We start from the raw sequence: 19031 nt of genomic DNA, 5'->3' as shown, positions 1-19031 counted from the left end.
AATGATTAAGGAATTAGTTGTTGGTTTTAAATTAAATAATATATATATATATATATATATATATATATATATATATCCTGGGACATTATTCACACACGGCCATCTGATCCCAAACTAAGCAGAGCTTGTGCTATGGAAACCAGACAACTGATATACTACATATACTACTTTTCTTTTGTAAATACATACTTATATAGATAATTACACCCAGACTCGGGACAAACAGACATGTTCATGCACACAAATGTCTGTCCTGGGTGGTAATCGAACCCACAACCTTCGGCGTGAAAGGCGAGTATCTACCAACCACGCCAACCGGCCCGTCTTATAAAAATATAAATGCAAAAGTTTTTCTGCTTGTTCACGTATTCCACCAATCATCATAAAATTTTGCATACACAACATCAGGTGTCAAAAAAATAGTCTACCTCACATCTGACTGTTAGGTAGTCACACGCGAACAAAGCCGCCGCTTGCGGAAAGTAGTAATAATATAAATGAAAGCGCATATTTAATAAGTGACTTTAATCATAATTTTATTAATAATATAAACTACATAAGTTTATATTATAAATAAAATTATAATATTAAACAAAACTAACATAGGCAGTAACTAAAAAATGAATATATTCCTCTCTATTTATAATAATGTTTTCTTATTTGTATATAATCTTTAAACATATATCTTTATTAAAACATAATATAATAATAAGACAAATGAATGTGAGACGTATATTATCAAACAAATACATTTTGTCCTTTTCTAAAAATGAAATGGACGACCGCTGTGGGATTTTCTCTACACAAGTGATTCCTCCTACGTCATTCGTCACCTCAGCCAATGGACGTCAGTTTCAGAGCTATATTTTGACAATATACTGACAGCTTTTAAGCTAATGACATATCTACAAATAAACTCGTTCATTCACCCAACACAGTGAGTTCAAAGAAAACTATCTGATAGGCCTAGAGACTTGGATGGTACCCAGATAATTACAAAGCTCTTCAACAAGTAATTGTCTCTCTCCATTTGTGACAAAAACTATACTATAAGATACAAACATCAATTTGTATACATTCGTTATTTAAAAGCAGAAAGCCGCGACGTGTAATAAATCAACAGCAACTATGTCAGACAGCTGGTTAAACTCCTCTAGTTTTGGTCTGAACGTTTGAAGCCTTTTCATCGTGCTGCTCAAATGTGGGTGTCACATATTTGTCACAGTCTTTCATCCAAAACATACACACAGATTTCCTCACGTTGTGTTCAACGAGACGAATAAACACAAATGAGCTACCCAGGATTAAAATCCTAATATTTGATTAAGATTTACTATTACTGGAGCATCTCTTCACTCTCTTAAAATAATCCTTTTCTTATACTTTCATTTTATGACGAATATAACAAAACTATAAAATAAATCTTACATGAACAAAGAACACAACTCGTTCAACGAAGAATTCCATTCCAATTAAAACTTGTATAGTCATCAATAAAATCATAAACTCTAGATTGTAATGTTGCCTGGAAATATAAACTTGCAGGCACAAAAAACTACTAACTCGGTAAAAAAATAAAATAAATAAAAGGCACGGTCGACACGTTTGTGGAGATGTGATGATTAAAAAAAACTTTAAAACTCTCTCAAATAGTTAATAATCATGTTTTAATATAAATCATGCAATCACTTCCGCTTTCTCCCCGGTCCGGCCTTGCGCCAAATTTTCAACGCATTCGCTGGAGGTCAATGACGTCCTCTTCTTTGTACGAGTAACGTGTCAATACCTTTATACGTAAAATAAACTGACTCTTGCTTATCTGTTCTAATTTCAGAAGACAAAGAATGATTACAATTAATAATAACAATTAAGATGAATAAAAAACAAGTATATTTTTTAAGGTTCAAGCGTCGTTGACAATTTCACGTCGTTGAAGTTTTTCATGATAACGCTATAGAAACGATAATGTTTATTAATAATAACAGTTTACATGAAACCTGTATTATAACAATTAATTTTATTATTATTAATGAGAATGTAACAGTTTTTCTTTGGGCAGATTAACCTTCTTATGATAATAACCCTTTGGCAATTTAAAGAAATATTAAACATTCCTTGCGTTTCATTCAATACGACACCAACCTTGGGAACTAATATGGAATGTCCCTTGTACCTGTAGATACACTGGCTCTCTCACTGATTGAGTATGTGATATGATTTAGAAATTTATATATTAGGTCATGCATTTAGAATTGTATAATGTCAAAGAAAAAACTAGGTAACAACCGGTAAATGTTCCATTGATTGGCAAAATCTGTGATCCTACGGAAAATATTCGGATCTGATTCCACCACGATGCCCCAATTCCTTAACCACCGAGCACGAGATGAATTATGAAAACATGAAAATACAGCAGTGCTTCACCGGCTTGAAATCGCTATCGGTTAAGACTTATCTGTTCTACTGAATGGCGTACCTTCGCTTATACTATAATTGATATAATATTATAAGTTCAAAATAGTTTAAATTCAGCTATATACAAATATTTTCGATAGAGCCATTAAAGCGATTTTTATTAGATTTGCTTCAATCGCTCTATCGCGTGTTCCATTGCGACCTATTTTACATTTCCTATTTCTGTATAAATATTTTTATAACATTAACAACGTGGTGCATTTATACGTTCATATAATGTTATGCATTCTTATATAACATTATGTACATATATGGCGTAAAGTACTATTTATTCCAAACGTTTTTGCTGATACGATGTTAATGAAATAAATTATATTTATTGTTATATTCATATTGTTATAAGAGTTGGCGTTATTAAAACATCAGGTTTATATTTTTTTCAAAATTCGAACTAATTCTATTTTTCAATATTTTTTTTAAACAGATAATGTGCAACACAGATGCGATTGGTCTGCAAGTGTTGGCAAAAGTTCTTCCGCCATTTACAAAACTAATTATTATAAAATGACGCAAATTATTATTTTAGACTACCACTGCTATCTAATAATTTTAAATATTTCATATTTACAAGTATAATAGACGTTATGTACGGTAAAAAAGCACATTTTAAAGGATTTTTGTCACAAACTGTATTACTGGCGAAGTCCACGGGTTTTGCTAGTATTTATATATAACACGTTATATATAGACAAGCTATTTACAAATTATCTAATTTTATAAATTCACAACAATTGACAAAGAGTATTGCATTCCAAAATTCGGACAGACTTGAAAAACCAATTGAAAACATTATAATAGTGGGCCCCTTGTCAGTCTGCCTGCCTAATATCATTAAAAAAACACTATATATTATTCAACACGATATCGCAGTTCAAGGGTTGCAGAGGTCAGACAATTGTTTCAAATCAGTGAGCTCTCAAAACTATTATAAATATGTAGGTCGTTTACTTGATATATCACTAAATATTATATTATAATTTATTGTGATACTATAGGAGTTAGAGTAGCTGTTCCGTGCGGTCTCACCCGCGTCAAACGAGCTTGTCTCTGTGGGTCACAGCATAATGCTATATAGCCTGTACCGTTCCTTAATAAATGGGCAAATTGCAAAGATATTTTTTCAAAACTTACTGCTAGATACTGCGGCTAGAGCGCTCAAACAAACAAAATCATCAACTTTATTAGTGTTAGCGCTGTACCCGCGGTTTCGGAATTACTAAATACCAATTTTCATAGCTCTTTCTTCTAAAATGTAAGATTTTCATATAAACTTTCATCCCCTTTATCACTACCTTAGGGGTTACATTTCAAAAATCCATCATTAGTGCTAACCTACTGTGTAATTTTCGTGGTGCTAACTGCTAGCCTCAGTAGTTTGGTCTGTGCATTATATATGATGTGAAAGTTAGTCAATTATTCCTTTATATATATAGAGAAATATATAAGTTATACCGATTCGGTGTAAATAATATAACGGTTTTACTTATAAATTCTTTTTACGGGTGGTAGTCAAATAATATTGTGTCTTCTTCTTTCGAATGTCAAATTAATAATGATAGAAAGAAAGAAATCAGTGTTTAACTAAACTCTTGAATTATTGAAGTTGTTATTATTACTTTTTTTATTAGTATTATTTTATACCTGTACCGATAATTTATTGGTTGTATTTTTTTTACTGATTAGCAATTTTGTTAGCTCCGTAACAAATTTAAAATACGTTCACAAATTCACAAGACGTAAACCCACGATCTTCCGTTAAGGTAGGCATTTTACCCACTGAGCTCTGTCGGGTTATAAATGATAATTCTAAGTATCATTTTTTCAAATCATTCATTCATTACTTAACTTTTAAAACGCTGAGATCACGACCGCACGACTACAATAAATCTTAATGAATCCTGTTTAATATCGTTAGCGAACACAAGGAACTCTTACCGACCTCTATATGTCTTAACGCAGATTACATCCGTCTGCAAGTCAAAATAATAATATCAAGATTATACCAGTGTAGTCTGCACTTAATCTTTTCAATACAAGATAGAACCGGAAGTATATTCAAGGTATGATTTGGATTTAATATTTTATTACATTACTAAATGTTACAATCAAAGTTAATACACTTTATTCAAGTGCTCTGACAGGTACTTTTCAATTGTCATTTTACAAATTTAACATAAAGCTACCACCGGTTCGGAATGTAGATTCTACCAAAAAGAACCGGAAAGAAACTCAGTAGTTACTGTATTTAACAATTAAAATATTACATGTTATAATTATATACAATTACATTTATATATTCTCGTATGAATATCAACGATATATCCCATTGTTTTTATTTTGGCTCACTCACCCTTCAAGCCGGATCACAGCAATATTAAGAATCTTGATATTTATCCAGACAAGTTTAAACAAAGCCCTACCACCAAATGTTGATATATATGTAATTCTATATATTATAAATGATTTTGAAAAACTTTGAACGTATATAAATAAGTAAAATATCAGTTTTAAACGCATTGGCAATGTACTTATTATTTATTTGCATAGATTTTGCAACATCAGACAATACTGAAAGGCATTTCCTTCCACACAACCTTAAGATGAACGAAGAATATAAAATAACAAAAAAATAACAAACGAACGAGCGCTTACAAGCTTAAATATGATTATAGCAAACGTGAACACATATTTATTATAACAAAACAATTGAACTCAACTTACCGCTTGATATAAATCCCATATGTTGACAATGTAAGAATGGCTTTCTATTGACTTACTAAGTCCAAAATCAAATAGTTTCTTTGTTCGTCGCAGCACTTGTGATCCGTAATACAATAGTAAATATAAACAATGTACAGTCTTGATAATTAAGATAAACAAATTGCTAACATATTTGACTTAAAGCTCAAAATGATTTGAGATGTTTTTTTTATGAATTAGTCTAATTGATAGTGGACTTTGGACTGAACTCTCTATAATGTAATATTCAGCGAATTAGTTTTGTTTCGTAATTTATGTTTTAATATTTATACATAGTGTTGAATAGAATAATATTATCTATGTACAGTACAGTAACAGCTTGTGAATGTCTCACTGCTGAGCTAAGGCCTCTACTTTTTTGAGAAGGTTTGGAGCTTATTCCACCACGCTGCTCCAATGCGGGTTGATGGAATACACGTGTGGCAGAATTTCAATGACATTTAACACAAATTAAGCACGAGTTTGAACCCATGAACATCGGTTACCGTTCACGCGTTTTAACCACTGGGATCTATATATATATTCGCCGGGAGGGCAAATGACTCTACTCCACCTGATGGTAAGTGGTAGTAGAGTCCAAACGCGACGACGGCCAGTACAGACGGGAAAAACGTTCTGCACTAGCCGCCTTCGCCTTGTCGGCCCGCAAGATGCCTCTTCACGCCTCGTTTGAAGGAACCCGGGTTGTAAAAGGAGGGGAACACGTGAGAATTTGAGGAATTCCATTTTTTGGAAGTGCGACAAAGAAAGGAGTTGCCAAATTTCTTTGTTCGCGATGGAATTGATGTCACAGTTAGGCGGTGACATCGAGAACCAGCTCGCGTGGACTTAAGAAGGAAGGGGGAAGCAGGAATTAGAGAGAATAATTCCTCAGATTATATCTACTCTATATATTAACGTTTTATAACATAAACTTTAAAATTATGAATTGGCTTTCATATAAAAGTAACCGTAAACCGTAACAGCCTGTGAATGTCCCACTGCTGGCCTAAGGGCCTCCGCACCTCTTTTTGAGGAGAAGGTTTGGAGCTTATTCCACCACGCTGCTCCAATGCGGGTTGGTGGAAATATAAAAGTACAGTACAGTACAGTAACAGCCTGTTAATGTCCCACTGCTGGGCTAAGGCCTCCTCGCCCTTTTGAGGAGAAGGTTTGGAGCTTATTCCACCACGCTGCTCCAATGCGGGTTGGTAGAATACACGTGGCAGAATTTCAATGAAATTAGACACATGCAGGTTTCCTCACGATGTTTTCCTTCACCGTCAAGCACGAGACGAATTATAAACACAAATTAAGCACATGAAAATTCAGTGGTGCTTGCCCGGGTTTGAACCCACGATCACCGGTTAAGATTCACGCGTTCTAACCACTAGGCCATCTCAGCTTATAAAATATAAAAGTATAAGTAGGATATTATTATAGAATCAAAAACCTACCCCGTCAATCTATAGTAATATCACAAATGCGAAATAAACTCTTTCTATCTGTTACGCTTTCACGTCTGAACCACTGAACCGGTTTTCATCAAATTCGGTATAAAACAAGCTTGAAGTCTAAAGAAGGACCTAGGCTACTATTTTATACCTAACATATGCCCCCTTCAACACGCAGGTGAAGTCGCGGGCGAAAATTATTAATTTACATGTAAAGAACTTGATGTTAAAAATTTATTATTGTAGTTAATGTCTATATACTCTGACATTTCAAGATCGAGTTCAACGCTGGCTATCGAGTTTATTCCTGCAGCGTACCGCCAATCTAGTTTACGATAATCGTCTTATCTAGTGTTTTGACTTGGAATGTTGTTACTGGGTCAATGTATTGAAATAACGTTAGTTCTTATTTAAAAGTATATTATTTATCTTCATTTTAAAAACACCGTTAAATATTTCACAAATAGCAATCTTTATTGCCAATGATATCATAAATTTTAAAATGGATTTTAGTTTTGGTTGGTGTATTCACAAACCCGTTCTCGAGCGTGGTGGAACAAGGTCCAAACCATATCTTCAAACAGGCATCGATAGAATGATTCTATTAATTACTCATTTAAGTCTTTATTGTACAGTCATGTACTATACTGTCAATAATTACTGGTGGTAGGGTAATTACTTTGTGCAAGCTCGTCTGGGTAGGTACCACCCACTCATCAGATATTCTACCGCAAAACAGCAGTACTTGGTATTGTTGTGTTCCGGTTTGAGGGATGAGTGAGCCAAAGTAATTACAGGCACAACATCTTAGTTCCTATGGTTGGTGGCGCATTGACGATGTAAGTGATGGTTAACATCTCTTACAATGCCAATGTCTATGGGCGTTGGTGACCACTTACCATCAGGTGGCCCATATGATAATCCGCCTACCTATAACCCGCGATGCTTAAATGAGTATCTAGTTGAACGCAAGGTCTTTCCTATAGTGTAATCCAATACTAAAATTTGACCAGATTTATAGGGGCCGCATGATTCTTTATGAGTGCACGATAATCAAATACTCCGAACATGAAATTAAAATACGAATATTAATTTAGCACTTGAAATTCTTAAAGTAGTTTACCCTGAAACAAGACACGACTGTCTCTCAAATATAACATAAAAATTAGAGTTTTAACGTATATTCTCAGGAGCCCGATATAAATATTCGATGAGAAATAGAACAGCTAAAAATTTAGCTAAACTATTCGACTGTATTTGATTTGATCCAAATTGTGTCCTGATTGGTAATTGTCCATAAAAAAAACACATATTTTTCCTATAATTGGTCCACGTAATAAAAAAAACTTAATATTCGTTCGTTTTGTTTGATTATAGCTTAAAAGTAATAAATCATAAGTACTTGATAATCGGCCAAAAATTAGTTACAAAAGTGACCGAATAATATTTGTAATTTATTGCAGTTTAACCTAAATATCTTTTTAAACATATGTACATACATACTAAACTATTCAACAATCACGAGGCGTCACATAAGGTCGTTCAACTCCGCTATTAATACAATGTCAAGGCTATTTATATAAGATTCATAGTGTATTCACGTCTATTGTTCCCAATAAAATATGGTATTTATGAGATAACTATTAAATGCGGAAATTAATAATATAATTTTATGTGATATTTTATGTATTATTACAAGCTATCAATTAAACATACGAGGACAACAAGCTAGAATAATATAAGTGTAAATTATTTACTTAATATATATTATTACGTCTGTATCGACAGCCTCGTTGTTCTAATTGCTAGTTTATTAAGCTACAGATCTTCCCAGTACTGGAACGAACCCCATACCGGCCCCAAAATAAATGCTATACAAATTCCTGCGCCGTGAAGCCAGTGCGTGACCTCTTTAATGTTGTGTCGTATTGCCGTCCCATCGGATTCGGAGAGTGGGAACTAGAGCACCTGTGTTTGCGCACAAATTACATATTATTTTTTACCTTTAAAATATCTTATAATTAATGCTGCGTTAAAATAAATATGTTATACTCATGTACAATACTTACAAAAATCAAATCATACATAGAGCATTACAGTTCACAAATTACTGTTTGAAGGGGAAATCTCTTTATAAAAATTTTATGGTTTCAAAATAAATTATAGAGAATAATATATTCTAAATTTTCAAACAAAACGTTAAATACTTACGTCTGTATACTCAAAACCACTAGTTGACACTCTTATAAAAATAACGCTGAAACAAACTTTAATGTGATTCGGAATTTCATTTCTTAATTTCATTAAATCCGTACATAAAACTCAATATTTTATTTCAGAGCGAGTTTCATTGTCCTACCAAAGATAAGAACGAACTATGGCAAAAAAATTATCACATTTAAAGGAGTGCAACTTTTTAAGAAAATACCCTCAAATATAAGAAATGAAAACTCGCTTTATATTATTTATTTAAGACACGACTAGCCACGTATCTTCTATCTTTGACGAGCCGGTTGGCGTGGTTGGTCGATGCTTTCCTTTCACGTCGAAGGTTGTGGGTTCGATTCCCACCCAGGATATGTATTTGTGTGCATGAACATGTCTGTTTGTCCTAAATCTGGGTATAATTATCTATATAAGTATGTATTTACAAAAGAAAAATAGTATATGAAGTATATCAGTTGTCTGGTTTCCATAGCACAGGCTCTTACAAGCTTAATTTGCGATCAGATAGCCATGTGTGAAAAAATGTCCCGGGGATATTATTCTTATTATCTTACAAAAGATCATTCCATTCTAAGCAAGAAGTCACAATGTGTTTAATAAGTATGAATTAATAAAGTGTCGACAGATGTAACAACGAACGACGAATGTAATAACTAATTTTAAGTTTAAAAATTTTCTCATGTAAGTGACGTTAGTCTTTATGGGAATAAATATTCTTTAAACCTAAACCTAATATTATTGTTACAGCAACAATTATTACGTCGTCGAAGTGCTCGATGATGAAATGGGCAGAGACTTCAGGAAACCCTTCCGAGTTTACTGGAACGTACCGACAGTTCAATGCAAATCAAAGAAGATACCATTCGACAATTTATATGAAAAATATGGTATCATCCAGAATGATGGTGACCATTTTAATGGCGAAAAAATCACGATAATGTATGAACCGGGTCTGTTTCCGGCTATATTTAAGAATGAAACCAGTGGGAAATACAGGTTTAGGAACGGTGGAGTACCACAGGAAGGGAATTTGGAGGAGCATTTGAAGGCCTTTAGAGAGGATATTGCAGAAATTGTTCCTAACCCAGACTTTAGTGGCAAGTATTGACTTTAGGTTGGTTGTTTATATGTGTATTGGCTTAATAGCTGTAGCGTGCCCATGTATGTATTGCTGATTAGCCTTAAGGTTGGCTGGCAGAGAATGCCTTCAGGCATAAGTCTCTTGCAAATACACAATTTTATTATTCAGTAGTGTTTTCTATAAATAAACTAAATATAAAATTGACTAAGTACGTCTAAAAATTGACGGGCCGGTTGGCGTGGTTAGGAGATACTTGCCTTCGCGCCGAAGGTTGTGGGTACGATTCCCACCCAGGACAGACATCTGTTTGTCCTGAGACTGGGTGTAATTATCATTATTCGTATATCATTATTATTATATATAAGTAGGTATTTACAAAAAAAAAAGTAGTAATTGTAGTATATCAGTTGTCCGGTTTCCATAGTACAAGCTCTGCTTAGTTTGGGTTCAGATGACCGTGTGTGAATAATGTACCAGGATATTATTAAAAATTGTACATTGCAGTTTTAAAATGCTCAGTCATTTACAGACTTTATAACTAATTTGTCCCGATGAGCCTAAAATATTATACTATCACTAATTAAAATTCAAATTTCACGTATTCTTAAAATACGGTGGAAGCGTACTGAGACTCATTGCGGATTACCGAAATTTAAGTATCTATAACGTATAGCTGAAGCTGTGCGTTATTAGTCAGTCAGCCAGGACATTTAAAATAAGGATAAATAAATAACATTATTTATCACCAATAGCGTTAATAACATACGTCAGTAATATATTGACGTAGACTTACGAAATAATGTACTAGTATGATTCATATTCTATGTCGTGTAATATGTATAGCTATTAAAATTGCTTCAAAATATAAAATTTCCTCGCCAGCAGTGCACAGCAAAGCGGGCGCCGATGTCTGATAAACCGGCTACATTCTCATCATATTCATTTTTGGTCGCACTATTTCACTTATTTTGCTTCACAGGATTCCGTTTACAAATGATGGAACCCTATTACTGAAGCTATATCGTCTGCGTGTTATTCTGACAGGCATCATTAGTTAGATAAAATTGCCATTTCACAGATATACTTGGAACTACGGCGATCATGACAAATAATAAAGTCCAAAACAAAGTATACTACGGAACTGATAGTGAGCAAATTTATCTCGCTGATGACCGTTTTTTTTAACTACGTTTTATGGAATCTTGATTACTTCGACTTTGATCGCTTTTTATGGAGAACAAGTATTCAGAAAATATAGTTAGTGATGTTTTACCAACAAATGGCTGTGCACATTAAAGTACAACTATACTATTTTTGTTTTGTCATTTTGTTGCAAAATTTCGATAAGTATATTTTTTATGAATATACTGATATTTTAAAATATGATAAAAATAATAAAGATGATAAAACAAAACCTCTATATCCTCTTAAACGAATCACAACGCTTAGCTATAGACTTACGTTTAGTCTATTAACAAAACGAATAATCGAATATTGAAACAAAATCTCAACTTGAATTCCCAGAAACATTCCATGAAGATTCAAAGAATAAAGTATTACATGATTTAATGTGTTGCTTTGAACCATACAAAGGTATAAAACAAAAAGCCATAGATCGAGGAATTTCGAAGAGCTTAGGTAAAAGTTTTAACACAGTTTAAATGCCAAATGAATTATAATTATCTACATTTCTAAAAAGTAAAGTACAATTACATACAATTATCATGAGGCAGCTTAGCGTATACAATATTAATTATGCAATTTTACTTTAAGTATGAAATCGGTGTTGATTTAATTTATCGTTCTTATAAACTCGTAATTTAATTTTTATTTCGTTTTGATATTCAGGCATCGGAATAATAGACTTTGAATCGTGGCGGCCCATATTCCGACAGAACTTCGGCACGCTAGTTCCTTACAAGGATGTTTCGTACGAGATTGAGAAGAAATTACATTGGTGGTGGCCCAAGAGTTGGATTAATGCTGAGGTAATTCAAATTGTTCTTAAGTTGTAGAGCAAAATTACTAATCTTTTATTTGATTTTGTATATGTCTAGTTCAAAGTTAAAAAAAAACTACACGATATTATCAAAGGTTGTGTCTGATCAACAACGTAATTACCTTTCTCGATAGAAAAAAACACAGCTTTTGAGACGACAGGACTATGGAAAAAAATTGCAATTTATTTTAATTGTCATATTACAGTTAATAGAACTGAAAAAGAAGAAGGATGTTATATATCCTCTACAATGATTTGTAAAATATGTAAAACGCGAAAAAAATAATTAAAAATAACTCCACGGGAGGGGCGGATAAAGGAGGCCGCTGGTGAAATCGGTTATTTTGCTAGCTTTAAGTAAAACCTTTGCTGGATAAAGGGCTCTTTTCTTCTTGTGGTTTCCTTATGATTTTTTCACCATCAAGCACGAATTGAATAATATGAATAATGCTAACAGTATTTCCCATGAATCACAGAGTAGAGCCATGAGGCCGAGTGTTGTATGTTTTATAAATTCTAGGTCGCAGACTAGCATAAAATAGATAATTATAGCTTAACGTGAGCGCATGTTACTTATATACTTGAAATATGATAGGATTGCATCTGTTTATCTATACTCTATATTAATATTATAAATGCAAAAATAAGTCTGTATGTGACATTAGTACCGTACTACTGAACCGATCGTAATAAAATATCACATTAAGGTAGCCTGAAACTTGACTAAGGCATATCAATTACGGGGAGAGGCTTGTTATATATGATTTGAAAATAATTTAAATCTTTGTACAAGTATAATATGGAAATATTGAAAATTAGACGATTTTTCTTCGATATTGTGGTTGCTTATTTATTATCTACTAAGAAACCTATATGTACCTATAATCTTGAAGAATAGCGGTTCCAAAGTGCTTGTAAATTATTTGTAACTTTATACTTACATTTATAGCCAACCATGGATTATAAAATAATAAACAATATTGACCTTGAATTGACGCGATATCATTGGTCGAGATTTCGATTAATCTATGGTATTTATAATAAATTTAAAAAAAATACGTTTCGAATATCGAAGAAATTGCTCAAATATTATTGTAATAACAAAGTTCCATTTCTCTACATACATACGTACATTTTAATTGACTACCGCGTTGGTCTAGTAGCTAGATGTAAGACCGCAAACCCGGAGGTCCTGGGTTCAAATCCTAAGTCGGGCCAATAAAAAAGTTATTCGAGTTTTTCTGTCTAAAAATTCTCAATAGTAGCCCGGAGTCTGGAAGTTACACTCCCGTGCAAGCCGTTGGTCCTGCGCCTGAAATCTTTCCGGCCGTGTTGGATTGCCATCCCATCGGCTTATGAGAGTTGGGAAATAGAGAGTGCACCTGTGTTTGCGCACACACTTGTGCACTATAATATGTCCTGCGCAGTTGGCTAAGCTCTCTTGAGATAGATTGCCGTGGCCGAAATCGATCTGGAGGAATATTATTATTATTACATTTTAATTTTACTTATAAAGTAAAGTTCTCGATTAATGTATCATTTATTATATTATATAAAGTAAATTATATAGTACAGCTATCAGCAAATCGTTTGAAATATAGTATATTCTTAAGTACGTAAATCTAAGGCTTGTTTATCTCTATTTCGTCGATTGTAGTAAGGTAAAGCTTAAAAAAATGTAATGTTTTTAATAGTGTTCGTATTTATCAACATTATTTAGAAGCACAACCGACATATTATTTGTATATCATAACGTTTCGCAATCCCATTCAAATCTGTTCGTCCTCATTAATGCAATGTTGTAATTAGAGCAATGACGTAACCTATTAACCATCGCTTTATGGGAATTAGTTTGATGTGTATGTGTGTTCCTTGTCAAATATTTACGCAACAAGGAGATCTTGGATTACAATATCCAGACCGACTAAGGAAGCCGGAATCCCACGAAGACAAATAAAGTTATTTCAAAGATGTCAAATATCCCACATTCCGAGCCAATGAAGAAGTCTTTTCTTGCTTAAAGAGACAAGATGGCCTAGTTGTAAGAACGCGTGAATCTTAACCGATGATCGTGGGTTCAAACCCGGGCAAGCACCACTGACTTTTTATGTGCTTAATTTGTGATTATAATTCATCTCGTGCTTTACGGCGAAGAAAAACATCGTGAGGAAACCTGGATGTGTCTAATTTCACTGAAATTTTGCCACATGTGTATGCCATCAACTCGTATTGGAGCAGCATGGTGGAATAAGCTCAAACCTCCTCCTCAAAAAAGAGGAGAGGAGGCCTTTAGCCCAGCAGTGGAACATTCACAGGCTGTTACGGAAGAAGTCACAAGTCAAGATTTTACGACGTCAAATGCAAAGTTATATTTATATTGCATATGGATACCATATCCCCATCAATTAATCCTGGAACTTAAAATAGGATGCTGCCAGGTAAAAATCATGGAGTCATATTGAAATCATATTGAATCAAATAAAACCTAACCTAGGTTTGAACCTGCAATCTCAGCTACATTTATTTTAAAATGCGTATTTTTTATTTTATTTATTGTATTTGTATTACAGACGTGTTGTACGACGCGTCCTTTGGTGTACCTTATAATTTGATTCAACATTATTTCAATAGATGGAGTTACCATGCTTTTTACCAGGCAGCATCCTCAATTTAGAATTTCATGCTTAATTTTTGTTTATAATTAATCTCGGGTTCCACTAAAAGGAAAATATCGTGAGGAAATTTGCATGTGTCGGATGAATATCTGCCACGTGTATTGAAGCATAAACACCAAAACTTCTTTTCAAAAGGAATGGGCGTTAGCCCAACAGTGTGACATATATAAGTTACTTACTTATTAAAATATACTAACAGCTTAAATAAAAACTGGACAAGATTTAAAATTGGTGATTTTATCCAGTTCTGCAGTAGAGTGAGTTGATAATAATAATTCAGATACCGGATCGTAGATTAAAGATTATTATTGGTATGAACACTTTGTTTATGTATGTCAATAACCTATCCGTCGATTTTGATGATGAAAATAAGCTTTTCGAGCAGTCGTGATGTGAAACGTCTATTGGCGCGCCTAGTGGGTAAGACCGGCTCGTATGCCGTGACGGAAAACGATTCACATTGATCTATGCTGTAATGCCCCACCCAGTCCACACACTCCAATGGCGCCTAACTCTCTTGTGTATGCGTAGCGCGTATACTTATTTCAAGCCGATTATACATTTAATAGCTATTAACTGTTAACGAAAGTATATGTTTTTATTTTCACTTCACATTAATTTATTGGTTATATTTAATTGTAAATTCCTTAAATAACCATTAATTTTATAAACAATCGCACTATCCAACATAAAAGTTGAAAGATATTATAATTTAGTAACAATTTAAATAATAAAAGCATAATTATTATAATTCCAGGCGAAGCAACGCTTCGAAGCATCTGCTAGAACATTTATGCAGACGACGTTGTCTATTGCGAAGCAGATGCGCCCTAAAGCGCTTTGGGGATACTACGGGTTTCCTTACTGCTTCAACATGGCAGGGCAAAATTTAAAGGAGGATTGCGCGTCGAATGTTTTAGCGGAAAACGATATGTAAGTTAGTTTTTTTATTTATTTATAAAAGAACGCCAAAAGAAAGTATTTTAATGCTTAAAATCTATACACATACATATTATAATTTGATTCAATATTATTTCAATGTGACTCCATGCTTTTTACCGGGCAGTATCCTTAATTTAGAATTGCATGCTAAATTTTTGTTTATAATTAATCTCGGGTTCTACTATATATGCAAAGCAAGTAAATCAATGGCCAAAGTCTGCCTTTCGTTACCTGATAATTATAAGCCAAGTTATTAAAACTCTTAGACAATTAAGTATCAAAAAATCTAATCAATATTTTTTTTTTTTTTATATTCGCCGGGAGGGCAAATGACTCTACTCCACCTGATGGTAAGTGGTAGTAGAGTCCAAACGCGACGACGGCCAGTACAGACGGGAAAAACGTTCTGCACTAGCCGCCTTCGCCTTGCCGGCCCGCAAGATGCCTCTTCACGCCTCGTTTGAAGGAACCCGGGTTGTAAGAGGAGGGGAACACGTGAGCTGGTAAGGAATTCCATTTTTTGGAAGTGCGACAAAGAAAGGAATTGCCAAATTTCTTTGTTCGCGATGGAATTGATGCCACAGTTAGGCGGTGACATCGAGAACCAGCTCGCGTGGACTTAAGAAGGAAGGGGGAAGCAGGAATTAGAGAGAATAATTCCTCAGAGCACTCGCCTTGATACAGTCGATAGAAAGCGCTCAGTGCTGCTATCTCACGACGCAATTGTAAAGGTTCAAGGGTGTTTGTGACCTTTACGTCGCCAATAATGCGTACGGCACGTCGCTGCAACCGGTCCAAGGCCTCAAGTAGGTACTTAGCGGAGCCATCCCAAAGGTGCGAGCAATATTCCACGCAAGACCGTACCTGTGTTTTGTACAGCAGGCACAGTTGTTATGGCGTGAAAAAGCACCGCACCTTGTTCAGAACTCCGAGTTTCCGTGAAGCTGTTTTTATAACAGCCTCGATGTAATCCCTTGGACTAAGGTCGCAGCGAACGTCAATCCCCAGCATGGCGATTTTGCTTTGCATCACCAGCGGAGTACCACAGAGGGAGGGAAGAGGGGAAAATGTTGACTTTTTCGCCGTGAGAGCGCATACCTGTGTTTTCTTGGCATTAAACTCAACAAGATTATCAGAGCCCCATTTGGCGATGAGCTCTAACGTCCTATCGAGTTCAATGACAAGATTCTTCCGCCTCTCCTCAATTTCCGCTCGCCCAGCCACTGCACGTCCGTGGTATCCACCATGCACTGTACTATCGTCTGCATAGCAATGTATGTTTCCAAGAGAGAGCATATCATTGATATGCAAAAGAAAGAGTGTGGGAGATAGCACAGATCCCTGGGGGACCCCAGCATTCACTACATAGAATTGTGAAGCGCAACCATCAACTAAAACACGAAGGCTACGCTTGTGTAGGAAGCTGGCAATCCAGGTGCATAGCTGAGCAGGCAGACCATATGCCGGCAGCTTGGAGAGAAGACTTCTGTGCCAGACCCTGTCGAAAGCCTTGGAGATATCGAGGCTGACAGCCAACGATTCTCCATGCTTGTCGATAGCTTCACCCCAGAGGTGCGTTACGTACGCTAGAAGATCACCTGTGGACCGTTTTGGTCGAAACCCGTATTGACGATCATTAATTAAAGAGTGATCTTCTAGGTAATGGATCAGTTGGTTGTTTAAAATCCGTTCCATCACCTTACAAAGTACTGAGGTGATAGTTATTGGCCGATAATTTGCCGGGTCAGACCGATCCCCTTTTTTGGGAACCGCTTGCACATTAGCTCTTCTCCAAGCCTCCGGCACACTTCCCGAAGAGAGAGAAAGTTGGAACAGGCGCGTTAACACAGGAGACAGCTCCGCTGCGCACTTCTTCAGCACTATGGCTGGTATTCCATCGGGACCGCTAGCTTTCCGTACATCAAGTGATTGCAGCTCCGCACGCACGTTCACTCATCACGTTGCCTGATTTTGATGTCAGGCATCGTATGGCCACATGCAGGTATTGTAGGTGGCAGTGCACTACAATCATCGATGACGGAATTGTCGGCAAAGAGTTTAGCCAGGAGATCAGCTTGCTCTTGCGGACTGTGAGCTAGCGATCCGTCCGGATTTCTGAGCGGTGGCAGCGAAGGTTGGCAGAAATTGTTTTGCACAGACTTGGTCAGACGCCAGAAGCTACGGGAGCCCCTAGGATGCGAAACAAGGTCATGACCAATCTGTACAATGCGCTGTGCATCCGCTCTCGTGTATGCCTTTCTACAGGACTTGGAATTTTTATTATAGTTTGCTTTCAGTGAGTCAATGTTAGATGCCCCGGTTATGCAGCCGTTGATCCACTTGCGATATGCCGCCTGCTTAGATGATACAGCATCGGCACATTCACGAGTGAACCAACGGTTACGCGTACTCCTACTGACGAGATCTGAGCTAGGAATGTAGTATTCCATTCCCAGCATGATCTCGCCAGTAACAGCAGCGGCACTAGCTGACGGGTCATTCCCACTGAAGCAACGTTCCTTCCAAGGGACCGACGCATAGTAATCGCGTATACCGTCCCAATCCGCCGGCTTATAGTGCCAAACGCAACGTTTGCATACCGCTAGTGGCGGCAGCTTGGCCTGTGGCACTCTGGTAGAAATAAGGCTGTGATCCGAAGAGCCAAGAGGAGCCTGAACCACAACCTGATATTCCACCGGGTGAGAAGTCAGCAGAAGGTCCAGTAGAGAAGGTGCTTGCCCATCAATGTCTGGGATCCTGGTGGGCTGATCAACCAGTTGGGTCAAGTCATGTGTGAGAGCAAAAGCATGAGCAGTCCTTCCAGCATGGTCAGTTTTGAGGGATTTCAACCAGGATTCGTGGTGAGCATTAAAATCCCCCAAAAACACCAATTCCGCGTTAGGAAATTGCTCTTGCGCAGCATCTGCCACCCGACTAAGATAGTCAAATAATCGGCTTGTCTCCAAGTCACCATTGTGGGATCTGTAGAGGCACACGTAGACTCGGCTCTGACGAACCAGGTCCACACGTACCACCAACATGGAGAAGGAGGGGTCCTCCAAGCAGCGCAGTCGGTGACAGCAAACATCCGTCCTGACGAACAAGCATACTCCGGCTTTCGCTTTGAAGGATTCTTCAAGCGTGTAGCCGGGATAATTAAGGTAGCTGGTATCGGCAGGACGGAGTATTTGTGTCTCCGTGAGAAACAACATTGCTGGCCGTGCTGTCTCGAGATGGTGGTGGACAGCGTTGAGGTTAGTGTGGAGTCCTCGGATGTTAGAGAACTCGACCTCAAACAGCGAGGGTATGGTGGGGGTGTGCACCGCTGTACGACCGTTATTTCTGTTTTGTTGCGCCATTTGGGAAAAATGAAATGGAAAAGAGACGTGAAGCGAGCGATGTATTGCCACGATAGGGATGGGCAAAGTGCGGAGGCGTGT

At 36.2% G+C, this 19031-nt stretch overlaps 1 protein-coding gene and 1 long non-coding RNA gene across 3 annotated transcripts in view; one reads left to right on the top strand and one right to left on the bottom strand.

The window, feature by feature from the left end:
• The window catches only part of LOC126777503 (hyaluronidase PH-20-like), a 28499-nt gene that overhangs the window by 3176 nt on the left and 6292 nt on the right, over window positions 1-19031 (top strand). The window contains exons 2-4 of one of the 2 annotated variants that reach the window (XM_050500516.1): window positions 9642-9991; window positions 11824-11963; window positions 15407-15582. In XM_050500516.1, coding sequence (XP_050356473.1) covers window positions 9642-9991; window positions 11824-11963; window positions 15407-15582 — 666 coding nt within the window. The remainder of the gene's footprint in view (window positions 1-9641; window positions 9992-11823; window positions 11964-15406; window positions 15583-19031) is intronic. The other variant, XM_050500517.1, reaches the window with a different exon arrangement.
• The window catches only part of LOC126777609 (uncharacterized), a 46107-nt gene continuing 27175 nt past the window's right edge, over window positions 100-19031 (bottom strand). Inside the window, exon 2 of the long non-coding RNA XR_007670067.1 lies at window positions 100-277. This is a non-coding gene — a long non-coding RNA (uncharacterized LOC126777609). The remainder of the gene's footprint in view (window positions 278-19031) is intronic.

This window comes from Nymphalis io, chromosome 23 (genome assembly GCF_905147045.1).
Source record: "Nymphalis io chromosome 23, ilAglIoxx1.1, whole genome shotgun sequence".
Classification (NCBI taxonomy): Eukaryota; Metazoa; Arthropoda; class Insecta; order Lepidoptera; family Nymphalidae; genus Nymphalis; species Nymphalis io.
Note: the sequence above shows the minus strand (reverse complement) of the source record. Positions and strands in the feature narration are given on the sequence as shown.